Source organism: Rhinatrema bivittatum, chromosome 10 (genome assembly GCF_901001135.1).
Source record: "Rhinatrema bivittatum chromosome 10, aRhiBiv1.1, whole genome shotgun sequence".
Classification (NCBI taxonomy): Eukaryota; Metazoa; Chordata; class Amphibia; order Gymnophiona; family Rhinatrematidae; genus Rhinatrema; species Rhinatrema bivittatum.
This window is the reverse complement of record NC_042624.1, coordinates 57,470,939-57,486,261: the sequence shown is the minus strand read 5'-3', so window position 1 is coordinate 57,486,261 and position 15,323 is coordinate 57,470,939. Positions and strand designations below refer to the sequence as shown.

Below are 15,323 nucleotides of genomic sequence, written 5' to 3'. Positions count from 1 at the left end.
TCAAAAGTCCCATCTTACTCAGTCTCACCTACTTCAATTCATAGGTGCAGACTTAAACACTATCCTATCAAGAGATTTTCTACCGGAGGATAACGCAAAGACACTTTCCCTCTGGGCAAACTCCATTTACTCACAGAAACAAGCGACAGCTCATCAGTTTCTAACCTTACTAGGCCACATGGCCTCTACAGTTCATGTCACTCCTATGGCGCGATTAGCCATGAGGTTAACTCAATGGACTCTAAGATCACAATGGATCCAAGCCATTCAACCACTACATTCTCCAATTCAAGTCACCCACCAGCTACGTTCGTCTCTACAATGGTGGGCGAACAAGGACAACTTGTGCAAGGGCCTACCCTTCCAGCAACCAGTCCACAAATAACTTTAACTACAGATGCATCCACTTTGGGTTGGGGAGCTCACATAGACAATCTACAAACCCAAGGAACTTGGACAAAACTAGAGGCAACATTTCAAATCAATTTCCTAGAGCTTCGAGCTATACATTATGCGCTGCATGCATTCAAGGACTGCCTTTCATACAAGTCTGTTCTGATCCAAACAGACAACACAGTAGCCATGTGGTACATCAACAAACAGGGAGGTACGGGCTCTTATCTCCTTTGTCAAGAAGCTGTACAGATTTGGGACTGGGCCCTAACACACTCAATGTTTCTCCGGGCCACTTATCTGGCAGGCATTCAAAATGTATTAGCGGATCGACTTAGTCGTCCATTCCAACCACACGAATGATCCCTGGATCCCTCAGTAGCGACCAGGTTCTTTCAGAGGTGGGGTCAACCAACAATAGACCTCTTTGCGTCACACCTGAATCAAAGTGGACAAATTCTGTTCTCTACACAAACAGAAAAACCAGCCAGCCAAGGACACCTTTGCTCGCCCTTGGAACTCAGGCCTACTTTACACGTATCCTCCAATACCGCTCATAACCAAAACTCTGGTGAAGCTACAACAGGACAAGGGGTCCATGATACTCATAGCCCCGTACTAGCCTCGACAAGTATGGTTTCCCACACTTCTAGACTTCTCAATCAGGGATCCAATTTGCCTGGGTGTAGCTCCCAATCTCATAACTCAGGATCAGGGTCGGTTGCGCCATCCCAACCTTCAATCCCTGTCCTTGACAGCGTGGATGTTGAAAGCTTGATTTTACAACCATTCAATCTTTCAACCAATGTATCTCAAGTGCTTCTAGCTTCACGTAAACCTTCCACACGAAAGAACTATTCTTCAAAATGGAAAAGGTTTACTTTGTGGTGCAGACAAAACAGTATTGACCCTTTCTCCTGCCCCACAACTTCTCTACTAGACTATTTGTCATCTTTCAGACTCTGGTCTTCAGACTTTATCTGTAAGAGTACATTTAAGTGCAATCTCTGCTTACCATAACAAGGTGGGAGATGCACCTATATCTACACAACCTCTCGTCAGTAGGTTTATGAGAGGTTTAACTCACCTTAAACCACCAATTCGACCACCAGTCACTGAATGGGACCTGAATCTGGTCTTAACAAGACTCATGCGTTCTCCTTTTGAACCCATGAATTCCTGTGATCTTAAATTTCTCACATGGAAGACTATCTTCCTCATAGCCATTACATCAGCTAGAAGGGTTAGTGAGTTACAAGCACTTGTCACATACTCACCTTATACAAAATTCCTTCATGACAGAGTTGTTCTCTGAGCACATCCAAAATTCCTTCCCAAGATAGTTACGGAATTCCACTTGAACCAATCCATACTTTTACCTACATTCTTTCCAAGGCCTCATTCTCATCAGGGAGAACGGGCCTTACATACTTTGGACTGTAAGCGTGCGCTAGCATTTTACTTAGACCACATTGCAGTCCATAGGAAGTCCACTCAACTGTTTTTTGTTTCTTATGATCCAAACAAACCGGGAAAAGCAGTGGGTAAACATACACTCTTTAACTGGTTAGCAGATTGCATACAGTTTTGCTATGAAAAAGCAGGCCTTCCTCTCCAAGGAACGAGTAAAGGCACATTCAGTAACAGCAATGTCAACCTCAGTAGCACACTATTGTTCAGTGCCAGTTCTTAACATATGTAAAGCGGCAACATGGCGTTCTCTTCACACCTTTGCAGCTCATTACTGTTTGGATAAAGAAGGAAGACAAGATTCAGCTTATGGACAATCTGTCTTAAAGAACTTGTTTCCAGTTTAATCCCAACTCCTTCTACATCCAACCTGCTGTGATCTTCGGCTGCCTCATTTGCAACAAAAATACTCCAGTGTCACTTCACTACCAAATGACTCAGCCTCTAGCTTGCTAATCACCCATGTGTGAGGACTAGCATCCTGCTTGTCCTGGGATAAAGCAAAATTGCTTACCTTGTAATAGGTGTTATCCCAGGACAGCAGGATGTAGTCCTCACTAAACCCACCTGCCACGTGGCAGGTGGGTTTAGTGGCCTCACAGGGCCAGTCAGTTTTCTAGAAACTTTGACATAACATTTTCCCACGATAGGGCTCAGTCAGTGACATCACCCATGTGTGAGGACTACATCCTGCTGTCCTGGGATAACACCTATTACAAGGTAAGCAATTTTGCTTTCTGTGTTGTACTCCAATGCTTGCTGCTTCCTAAAGCAGGTTTTTTTTTTTTTTTGGCTTATTGATTTTCCAGCTGATTTTTTTATAAGTGAATTATGGTATATGAGCATTAATATAAAAAAGGGTGTAGAAAATAGGTGTTATACCACTATTTTTAGTATTTGTAATGTGGTATCTTTTCATATACAATTGTTCTGTATCTTGAGGAGTGGCAAACCAGATGACTGCCCCACACATTAAAAGATCTCACATTTTTCAATTTGGTGAAGTTTTTGGAAGGAAGTAGATCTATTTTGTGGAAAGTCTCAGGGAAAGACACTCTGGGGATTCCCAGAGGCCTCTTAATTGGCCCTTTTTACCTTTGCTGGAATCTAGATTAAAGTTAAAGAAAAATTTGTAATACTATGCAATCAGCTGAGGCCAGTAAAGCTCCTCTTTTATTGTTCTTAATCAGTTTGCAAGCAAGGCAATAAACAGGTTAATCGTTGACAGAACCTGAAGAGCAGATGAAATTAACACTAAATATGATCCAGAAATATTAAGCTTTCAACCAATCAGCAACTAAATAGCTCAAGATTTTAGATTCCTAAAAGTTATACTTTTAATTCTTAACTAATAGCTTTCGTAAGCTTACATTTTGACTAGTGTTTTAAAGGACACCTTAAGCAGTTAACTTACTTCTTTACAAGGTAAAACTTTAGCCTCTAAAGAAATATATTTAATTAAAGCCTAGCATGCAATAGCCATACATTTATCTCTGGTTCTCTGGCCTTTATCAGTTTCCAGCAGCCATCTTATCCTAATTCTATAATGCAGTCTCAGTTCTTTAAGACAAATGTCAGCATAACTAACAAGGGAATCCAAGCCTGGATTCCAGAAATTTATGACAATTTGCATTTTAACACTTGACTATTTTGCTAATTTCCCCAAAGAATATTAAAGATTCATGATGCAGATTTCATTGCAGTTTCATTTATAAGGCAAAGTGAAATTGAAAATGTCCATCTTGTTAGGTTATTTGTTTAATTTTCTTTCTGAATAAAATCAGTGATCAAAAAATTAAAAGAAATCGCACAAAGTTTAAAACAGTAAACATACTCAAGTAAAAGTACATAAAATAGATATAAAGTAAACTAAAAATCATTTTCAAATAGAACAGATGGTAGATTGGGCAATACATTTTACAGTAAAGTTAATCATAGTATCATACATAATTTTTTCTAGTTATTTTATTTCAAGAATTCAGGCATGAAATTATTGAGCAAGTCTAAGATATGTCATGTCAGATTAGATTTGGAAGTTAAAAACTTGGGAGAATAACCATGCCTTTACATGTTTTCTATGCACACATAGTGGCAAGGAATTCCATAAAATGGGCACCAGATAAGAAAAATGTATCCCCCTGTTCAAGTCCGATCTCCTTTGGTTATGGGAACCTTAGCAAGTCCTACTGGGATGAACAAATGATACATCCTAGGATATGGGATACTAGTAAATTAGAAAGGTAGGTGAGAATACCCTATCAGTCGCAGATATCTTATGAAGAAAAACATCTGCTCAGGTTCACGTTGCTTCTCGAAAAAGGAACTGCTTCTTCCTTGGTATGTTGAAGCCACATACATTTAAAGAAAGGAATGTGATTAGTGGCCATAAGTCCCATCTGGCACAGTAAGCAATTCACTCCAACTCCCTCTCCCTGCCTGCTTCCAAAATGGCAATCTCCCTCCCCCCTCAAATCACCCCTTTCTTAGCATCCAGTCAGATTACTCCAGAACAAGTGGGTTGTGCACCTCTACTGGCAGATGGAGATGGTGCAAACTGATGTCACAGTATATATATATACCCCTGTAGCGACATCAGCCTGCCAGTATTTTCCAACTCCAGCAGATGGACTTGCATCTCCCTATTGGGAATTGCTTCATTTTGTAAAAGGAAATTAGGGATATTATATTGTCCCGCTCTCCTGCGGTGATGCTAAGAATTCCTGAGGTGATTTCCTGTGGTCCCTCAGATGAGTGCCTTGGTATGGTAGCTGTTTTTTTTCAGCCAGCATGGACTTAGCTGCTTAATTGACTGAAAGGCAGTGGGTGCAGGAAGCTGAGTGCAGTGGTGAAAGCATATACCCTTTCCTCCTGCAGCCAGAGACACTCTGTACTCTGCCAGGCAAGGCTGAGCTCAGGTAAGTTTAAAAAAAAAAAAAAAAAAAAGTGTGGTGTGTGTAATTTAGAGACATAAAGGAGGCATTTGTAGCGTAAGGCTTCCTCTTTTTTTTTTTTTTTTTTCCCGGTCTTTGTGCTCGGTGTGCTGTTCCGGTTCGTCCCACTCCATGGGAGGTTGAGGGATGTGGGCAGCCTGGCGGGTTGAGCAGCCTCTGTAGGCTAGGCCCGGCTCTGAGGCTTTTGTGTAGGCTGCAACGACATTTCGTATGCTTTTCTTAGGCTGTCCTCTTCAGGATTGTCTGTTCGGCTTGTGCGTTTAGCTGTGCATACAAGTTGTGCATCCAGTTTTTGGACACTTAAGTCTGGCCTTGTAGTGGCCACTTAAGGCGCCACTTGCTTTACCTGTGTGCACAAGTTACATTGAGCACTAAAATTGTTTTTACGGCACTTATTTTTGGGACGCCTAGGTGTGAGACGCTTAAGTTGGATGCCTAGTGTTTTTGGACATACAAAGTCTTTCTCATGCTACTGATGCTAGTAATAGCAGTGGCTATTTTCTAAGTCAACTTGATTAATAGCAGTTAATAGACTTCTCCAAGAACTTATCCAATCCTTTTTTAAACCCAGCTACACTAACTGCACTAACCATATCACCTGGCAACAAATTCCAGAGTTTAATTGTGCGTTGAGTGAAAAAGAACTTTCTCCGATTAGTTTTAAACATGCCAAATGCTAACTTCATGGAGTACTCCCTAGTCCTTCTATTATCCGAAAGAGTAAATAACAGATTCACATTTACCTGTTCTAGACCTCTCATGATTTTAAACACCTCTGTTGTATCCCCCCTCAGCCGTCTCTTTTCCAAGCTTGAACAGTCCTAACCTCTTTAGTCTTTCCTCATAGGTGAGCTGTTCCATCCTCTCTATCATTTTGGTTGCCCTTCTCTGAACCTTCTCCATTGCAGCTATATGTTTTTTTTGAGATGCGGCGACCAGAATTATACACAGTATTCAAGGTGCGGCCTCACCATGGAGCGATACTGAGGCATTATGACATTTTCTGTTTTATTCAACATTCCCTTTCTAATAATTCCCAACATTGATTGCTTTTTTGACTGCTGCAGCACACTGAACCGACAATTTCAATATTATCCACTATGAAGCCTAGATCTTTCTTGGGTGGTAGCTCCTAATATGGAACCTAACATTGTGTAACTATAGCATGGGTTATTTTTCCCTAATGCATCACCTTGCACTTATCCACATGGATGGGATGCTCCTACCTTTCGTGGGTAGAGGTTTTTTTTTCTCCACAGATTACAATCCTTTCTCCAGGTACAATCTTCAGCCCTTTCTACTCCCAGAACAGTCACACAGATAGGAACCTTGCCAGGGCATACTGTTAAGCACTGGAGACATGCTAGAGCGACAGCGGGACATCACGATGGAGGTCCAGATGGCATGGTTGATGACACCGATCCTGAGTCTCTTGAGGGTGGTGAAATTCCTCCAGGATTAGAACTGTGTAGAACTATGCTACGGTTCTTTCATAAAGATGAACAGCCAGCTCTGAGTACCAGACTGTGAAAATGCTCAGAGTTTCTCGAGCAGATGCTGTGACTGAGCAGAAGAAAAATCCCATTTTGATTTCCTTGCGTAAGGTCTCTTGGTTTTCCCTCGTGATGGAAGCCATTCAAGAATTAATTGATCTTGAGTGGGGCGCCCTAGAGGCTAATTTCAAAGGGGGTCGGGTTTTGGAAGGCTTGTACCCTCTCTGGATCCAGTGGTAAGAAAGTGTTTGTTTTCCAAAGGTAGATGCAGTTGTGTGTAGTCTCCAAGTGGACCACTAATCCCGTGGAAGGAGTGGCCTTGAAGGATGCTAATGATAGGATTGAGACTATCCTTAAAGCATTTGATGCATTGGCAGTGACCTTGCAGTTCACTTCTTGTTGTTCCCTGGTGGTTTGATCTTGTTTACTTCTCTCCCAGGAGGTCAATGACTCTAGGGCAGGGGTGGGCAATTCCGGTCCTCAAGGGCTGCAAACCGGTCGGGTTTTCAGGATATCCCTAATGAATATGCATGAAAATGATTTACATACGACTGAGGCAGAGTGCATGCAAATCTCTCTCGTGCATATTCATTAGGGATATCCTGAAAACCCGACTGGTTTGCGGCCCTCGAGGATCGGAATTGCCCACCCCTGCTCTAGGGTGAACTCCAGGGTAGTTATGGAGCTAGCTGCTCCTTTTTTGGCAGATGCAGGCTGTGATTTGGTCTGCTCTTTAGCCAGTGGAGTGGCTTCTATTGTAGAGGCCAGGCGTCAGTTATGGCTGAGAAATGGGTTGGCTGATGTGACCTCCAAGGCTAACCTTACCAAATTGCTCTTTAAAGGCTTGCTATTTGGTAGTGAGTTGGAAAAATTGGCCGATAAGTGGGGCGAATCTCCGGTACCTCATTTGCCAGAGGGGTAAGAAGCAGACACCACACTTAATATGAGAGGCCGTACTAGAGGATCCAGTTGTTTTCATCCTTATGGTGGAACAACCCTTCAGAGATCTTGACATTTTGGTACTTCTCGCTCCTTTCATCCCCAACAAAGAAGAAGGGGTGCGGGTTTGGGTAGTGGAACCTCCCGACCCTCCCAATAAAAGTTTGCCAATCCACCCCGGGAACAGGAGATAGGGGGATGCCTCTCTATCAGAGATGGGTTGAGCATATCTGATCAATGTGTCCTGGAAGTGATACGCGAAGGGATATGCACTGGAGTTTCGCAGTGTTTCTTGGGACGTGTTCATGGTTTCTCTCTGCTACTCACCACAGAAGAAGCAGGCAGTGGAAACTGTTGGCAAGGTTCCTCAGGCTGAGGGTTGTAGTTCCAGTGCTCAAGTCTCAAAATACAGGTTAATATTCCATTTATTTCATTGTGCCCATGAAGGATTTCTTTCATCCCATCCTGGATCTCAAAGATGTCAGCCATCTGCGGATAACCTATTTTTGTATGGAAACATTGTGCTTGGTACTAATGGCCTTGCAGTTGCGGGAGTTTCTGATATCTTTGTATCTGTCTGTGGTGTACCTTCATATTCCCATCAGACTAGAGTATCCGTGCTTTCTGTAGTTCACAGTTTTAGGATGCCATTATCTGTTTCAGCCACTGCCCCAGTAAGCTTTTCCAAGGTATTGGTGGTAGTGGTTGCAGAATTGAGAAAAGATGGGATCCTTGCACACTTGTATTTGGATGACTGGCTGATTTAAGCCAAGTCGCTGGAAGAGCTGAAGAGTGACCCGCAAGGTGATCTCCCTGTTGCAGGAGCTTGGCTGGGTGGTGAACCTGACCAAGAGCATTCTTGATCCTGCTTAGTTGGAATACGTTGGGGTTCGGTTTGACACGAGGCAGGGCATGGTTTTTCCTGCCGGGAGCGCACATTCAGAAGTCTATGCCACAGCTGCATCTATTGCACACTCCGTGCCCTATCGTATGGTCCTACCTGCAAGTATGTGGCTTAATGGTAGTGACCCTGGACGTTGTCTCGTGGGCGAGGGCACATATGTGTCCTCTTCAATGCTCCCTGCTGTCTCTGGAACCCGCAGTCTCAGGACTATTTGATTCGGCTCCTCCTGCTGATGGAAGCCTTCTCCTAACTGCAGTGATTGCTGCAGGCTGATCATCTTAGGAAGGGAGTTTCCCTAGTGCCACCAGACTAGCTAGTACTGACAACAGATGTGAGCCTTCTTGGTTGGGGGGGCTTACTGTCAGGAGCTGACTGCAAGGACGCTGGAATACAGAGGAGTCTCTCTGGAACATCAATTGTCTGGAAGCCAGGGCAGTCTGGTTAGCATGTTTGCAGTTCAGTGACAGGCTGCAGTGTCGATCGGTCCGGATAATGTCATACAATGCAACCACTGTGGCTTACAATAGTTGGCAGGGAGGAACCAAGAGCCAGCAAGTGTCGCAGGAAATAGATGAGCTTATAGAATGGGCAGAAGTGCATCTCTGATGATCTCAGCCTCACACATAGTCTGCTCTCACATTATCTTTTCCTACTTTCTCAGCAGGGAGAGTCTGTACCCAGGAGAATGGGCCTTGTCAGACTAGGCATTTCAGCTGATTCTGGGTCATTGGGGTCCCCTGTTCTAGAAATTCTGGTGACTTCTCGCAGTATGAAAGTTCTGCAATTGTTCAGATGCAGGAGAGATCGAAAGTCGTTGGGGATTGATGCCCTAGTGGAGGAGTGGCTGGAAGACAAGTTTGTTTACCTTTCGTCCATGGCCCATGTTGGGCAGATTGATCCAAAGAATCGAGCACCACAGAGGGATGGTGCTCTTGATTGATCCGGATTGGCACAGGAGGCCATTGTATGTGGATTTGCTGCAGCTCCTGGGGGGGCACTCCCTTTTGACTTCGGCATACGGCAACCTGCTAAGTCAGGGTCTGGTTCTCTATGAAGATCTGACAGCTATGGCTCTTGAGAGGGCTCTATGCTGAAACATGGGTACGCAGTGGCAATGATTTCCATGCTGCTTAGGGCTAGAAAATTCTCCACTTCTTTGGTCTCTGTGTGCAAGTTTGGCAAGTGTTTGAGGCCTGATGTGAGGGTTGATGTACTCCTTCTCTTTCGGCCAAGATCCTCATTTTGGAATTTTTGCAGGATGGCTTGAATAAAGGTTTGGTCCTTAATTCCTTAAAGCTACAAATAGCGGCTCTCGCCTGTTTCAGGGGTCAGGTGACTAGTTCCTTGTCTGCTCATCTTGATGTGGCCTGTTTCCTGAAAGGAGTGAAACATCTTTGTTCTCCTTTGTGGTTTCCAGTACCCTTCTGGAGTCTAAACTTGGTCTTGGATTTCTTAGTGGATCCTATGTTTAGACAGATGTGTAGCCTATTCTTGCGGTTACTGACCTTGAAAACTGTTTCTTGTGGCAATTTGTTCTGCACAGAGAGTTTCTGAGCTGCAGGCCTTGATTTGCTGGGAGCCTTTCCTCCAGGTGACTCTGGGGCAATACAGCTGCATACTGTTCATTCTTTTTTCACCGAAGGTGGTCACTGGATTTCACTTGAATCATTCCATCTCCTTGTTGTCCCTGGACAGAGACATGAAGTATTAAGTTTGCACTGTCTCCATCTGCTGGTAGAGGTGCATAACCCACTTGTTCTGGATTCATCTGACCGTAAAGAAAAGGAAATTATCAGGTAAATACCAATTTCTCATTCTTATCCCAAGCCACCTCCCTCACTCCCCCCCCCCCCCCACACACTCCTTTCTATGCCCCAATAAATCAACGCCACCTCTATGCTCCCCTCCTACACAGAGATGGAATTCTAGGGAGGAACAATGTCCTGACCAAGACATCTGCTGAATCAGCCATCAATTGTGGAATGACAATCCTACCAAAAACTTGTGTACACAAAATAAAGGTTCCATAGAGTTGAATTGTAGCATGCAAGTTAAGGCCAAGGCAGGCTGGCTGTCAACCTTATGATTCTCACTATCTTCACTGCAGGAAGTCTCAAGTATTCACTCCATGCTTGTTGGAGTGTTGTACTTGCTGTCCCTTGGAGAAAACTTGCTTGACCTCATGAATCTCACTTATTCTAGCTAGCACTAGCTTCTGGTTGTTCGGGTGATAGACCAGTTTTATGCAATGTCTCTGCTAATTCCCTTGCCATGTAGTTGGCCCCACTCACAGTAAAGGCTAGACCAAATGGGAAAAAAACCAGTGGTACCTTACATTTTCAATTCTGAGCTTAGTGTATTCTTTCAACTCCCTTCTCTGTGAAGTCATGGGAGCCAAATCATTGTATATCTCCAAATTGACCATCCCACATGATATTGGCCACAGTTCTTGTATGAAGTATAATCCTTTCATTTAAAGGAAAATGAGACAGATCATGATATCCCAGGGTAGATTATTCCTCTGTAGCCCCAAAGCTCTGAGCCCTTTCTATCTCTACAGATGGGAGCCCCTTCCACCTCCTGCTCTCCACTCTGCAGCAGTGTCTGACAGATCTTCATTCACCCTGTGGAAGTCTCCATAATCCTCAGTTTCAGGCAGACCCAAATTCAAATATTATTTCTCAGAGATCTGTTTTCTAAGTCCTCTAGTTTATTCAAAATTTCCATCTTAGCCTCTTCTAATTCTTGCATAGCCTAGATACTTTCCTCCAACCGCTCTGCATGCTCCTCATATCTGTGTTCTACTTAAAACTATCTGGCCCCCAATCTAAACAGTGTCTGATTTAAGGCCTAATACTAATTTGCAGAATTCACTTTTCACTCCAGCAATGTCTGACCAGAGTTCCTTAAACTAGTATTTTAAATGTGAATGGGCTCACCCCCTTGGTTGCAAGTTTCAGGACATTTTCATCCTAAATTTCCTCCAACTCCAAAGTGGTTTAATCATGCTCCTGCCTCCATGTCTCGATCCCATTTTCCCCCACTGCTGAATATTTAACATCCATGATCTTTCATTTTGTATTCCATGTTCACCGTGCATTGGGGATCGCAAATCTCAGGGACCCAACATCATCCTTCTGCTAAAATAGGCTGAAAATGCTGACATATTTGTCTTATGGCTGGAGCTGCAATCTCATCCACTCATCTTAGAGGATATCACTTCCTCCTCGCAAAAAAAAAAAATAATTTAATCTCTCTATCGCCTTGTCCTCCATGAGTGTACCTTTTAGCCCCTTGATCATTTAATGGTTTTCTTGCTCCATCACAGGCTTTTCGCTTTGCTGCTTCTTGGTGTCAACAAGAAGTTACTTCCTTCTAATCCCAATAATCTCTCATAAAGACATTGCACAGGACCAATCCCTGAGGCACTCCACTAGTTGCCTTTCTTTCCTCTGTGTGAATTCCTTTTACCACTACTGTCTCTCACTTAACTAGTTTCTAATCCAGCCTTCCTCCTTGGAACCAGCCCCAGGCTACTCAATTTATAAGCGTTCTGGGAGGAACAGTATCAAAAGCTTTGAAACCAAAGTATACCACATCTAGCATACGCCTCTAATCTAATTCTCGGTCACCCAATCAGACATCTATCAGATTTGTCAGCCATGATCTCCCTCTGGTAAAACCATGAAGGGTCCGTTAGTTGTTGGCTGTCAGTGGCATAAGTAATTTAATATCCAAGCATAATAATCAAGGATTCTGTGATATCAACTTGCAGATATACATGTTTGCATGGTTTTCAATGAATTGTATCAATGTTTTAAAATGTTAGTGCACATATGACAAAACTTTAAAAATATTTCAATCCAAATTCCTTGTTACTAACTGTTGTAAACATATAAAGCATGTTTAAATGTTTTTTGAAACACCATCCAGTTGCTGGTTTAGCATCTGACAAGTTTAAGAGAAGTTTATAGGGAATATGTAGGAAATATCAATGGTTGGCTGCACATTTTCTTACGTTTAGTTAGGTCATTAACTGGCGTACCAATTTTTAGTGTTCTGGTCTGGTTTTTAAGAAATGGCGTGCTTAAAATTTTAATTCCACCCCTAGTTTTGCTGTATATATAAACTGTGCTGTAAATAGACTATGGTTTAAATTATTTTGTGTTTTACATTTAAGTTACTTAAAGTATATTCTAAGATTTGCCCTTTCAAGTCTTTAATAGATTTTTTTAGTAGTTTGGAGCAGTCTTTTCTCTAGAAAAATAAAGATTGTATTACAAATGTTGTTACTATATACATACAAGCTAGTGCTAATGTTATAGAAACATTTTCATATCATTTAACTGGTAACTTCTTTTCTTTCCTAGCAACTAAACCATCCAAATGTAATTAAATATTATGCTTCATTCATTGAAGACAATGAACTAAACATAGTGTTGGAGTTGGCAGATGCTGGTGACCTATCTAGAATGATAAAGGTAGGCAGTTGAGTTTGTAGTCTTTAATTGAATGTTTGAATGCTTCAAATTGTTATAAATGTAGGTGTTACTAATAAGGGGAAAAGAGGGGGTGTATTGTAAGTCACAAAACAATACTTCCTATGTATTTTAAAATTTGACAAATTGAATTGAGGAAAAACAATCAGTGATGTGAACCACAGCTATAACATTCACAAATCTGACACCACTGAAAATAATGTGATCTTCATATATCAAATTCTCCACAGTTCTGGCCAAGGAAAAATATTTTCTAATCATTGGTTTCAAAACAATTCCAATTTTTACTTTCATGTTTCCACTTAAAACAGTCAGTCATAACTCCCACTTTTCTTAATATAGATTCCAAATGCTGTTTTTTTTGTGTTTGGGAAACTTGTTACTTGTATCATTCAGTCCCATGTCTCTGAAAAATGGAAATATTTGAAGTCATTAAAGGCTCTTAATTTTCAAACTGACCAATCTTGAATCATGTACTTAAAAGTAGTCAATGGGGCAGCTTTCACAATATTTCAAACCAATCAATTTTATCATTTAATCCTTAGAACTGTTCTTAAAGTGAAAATATGAGGGGACGATACTGGATTAAGTTGAAGTGCCCAGTCAACCCCACAAATGTTGGGTATATTGTTGATAGTCCACTTCAGCTGTTCAAAACTGTATAGTTGAATAAAGTACTAGACAATTGGTACCTGCTCTTTAGCCGTGTGGACAGAGCTGAGATGTTCAGTCAATGTAGTTTAGTATGACCTATGTTCACACTTACAGGGACATTATATTGCACAGACTACCTATGAAGAAAGAGAATCTGTTACACTGGGCAACAAATTTTCACAAAAGTCATGTTACGGAAATGAAATTAGTCAATTCTTATACATTTCCATGTGCTAAACACGAATGTGACTGAAAATGCAAAATTGGCTCTAGTTTTTTTGGAATATGCAATAATATAATTACATCTTGAACTGCATGCCAACAGTAGGAGACCTACGGTTAATACTGTTTGAAAAATTAAGTCATAGACTACGTCTTAGATTTCTTTGCTTGTCTCTTGTACACCTGTTCGGGAGCATCTCTGCGGAGTGTCCAGCAGTAGTCAGCCAGCATGAATATTTCAAATGCTCACCCTTTCTGACTGGGCAAGCTGACGCTGACGTCAGCTTAGCAGCATGGCAGTAGAACTTTCATCAGAAAATGATGTAATAAACTCTGGATGATGTGTGCATGATGGTATTATGCAATATGATGCAATATTACATCATTCTAGGCTTATTTACAGTCCTACTGGATAAATTTACATGACTGAACTATATTAAATATCTTCAAAACGAAAGCCAATAAAAACTTTTCATGGTCATATTCGTGTTCAGCACATCAAGATACTACAGAGTAGGACCTTTTTAGGCCAGTAACACTTTCATTGTTGCCCAGTGAATTATCGACTTTCAAATTAATTGATACTGATGAGTACCAGGATGAATCCAGACTACATTTGCCACATGCTGAATGTCCTGTTAATGCCATGTCTATCTGTTGATCATTCAAAGCTAACTGTAGTATTTCTGATAGTCATATCACGTGAATATGCAATGTGGTTCTGAAAAAAATGCATAGCTAATATATGCCACTGGTTTTTATAATCGGTCATATTAACATGTGGTTAGTATGTTGCAAAGTATACAAAAACTTTGTGCATGTTTGGATTTATACAGTTATCTCAGCCAGGACTGTGGAGAATTTAATATAGGAAAGTCTCATATTTCAATTTAAATAATTGATTGTTACAGTATATTTTCATTGACCAGGTGCATACATGATGAAACAATTTACTTTACACATTAGTCCTAACTCTACTCTAATTAGAACCAATCAGATTTTCACATGAGAAAGCAGTTAGCTAAACTTGTATGTGAAAGTATAGAGCTTGATTCTATAATTCTTTTCTAACTTCACCCTTCTTGCCTTTTTGCTTCTTTCAGAAGAAAATGGCAATGTTTTGCTGGTAATTTCATGCAAGAATCACAAAAAATAACTTACAAACTTTAAAGTTGCTTATTACTATCTGCAAACTGTTTTCTAACCATATCAAGTAGTAAACATCTTTTCATACTGTAGCCTAATTTTCTCTCTTTGGAGATAAGGGTGTAAAAAAAACCTGATTGGTATGTAGAAATGTAAATAGTTTTGTCCTTTTGAAGTAGGTTCTTCGGGGGGGATATGTCCAATTCACCATCCAGGTTATACACTGATACAAGCAGAATAAGATCTAGTGTGAATATATTTTTTATTTTTAAAATATTTTGTTCCAAAAATATAAGCCCATACTGGAGGACTTCAGATTTTTTTTTCAAAGTAAAAACATGAAATCCTGAGATGTCAGATCTATCCTATGATTAATATCTGAGTCTGATGTACCTATAACTGTTTGTTTAGGATGATTACCTGCTGTAGCTAGTTGATCTCTGCCAATTTTGTTTCCTTTCAAACTGCCAGTTTTTATAGATCAGAATTTGAGCTTTTACATAATTCTGTATTCACTGTAGAGGTATCCCTGTGCACTATCTGCTTTACTTGCACAGATCATTATGGTAGGATGGTGCATTTTTTGCCAAATTTATCCAATAAGATATCAGTGCTAACTGCTCAAGATTGAACAGATCTGCATTTCTTATCT

At 41.2% G+C, this 15,323-nt stretch overlaps 1 protein-coding gene across 3 annotated transcripts in view; it reads left to right on the top strand.

Moving 5' to 3' along the window:
- The window catches only part of NEK7 (NIMA related kinase 7), a 227,890-nt gene that overhangs the window by 86,087 nt on the left and 126,480 nt on the right, over positions 1 to 15,323 (top strand). For all 3 annotated transcript variants that reach the window (XM_029617705.1, XM_029617703.1, XM_029617704.1), the window contains one exon: positions 12,521 to 12,631. In XM_029617705.1, coding sequence (XP_029473565.1) covers positions 12,521 to 12,631 — 111 coding nt within the window. The remainder of the gene's footprint in view (positions 1 to 12,520; positions 12,632 to 15,323) is intronic.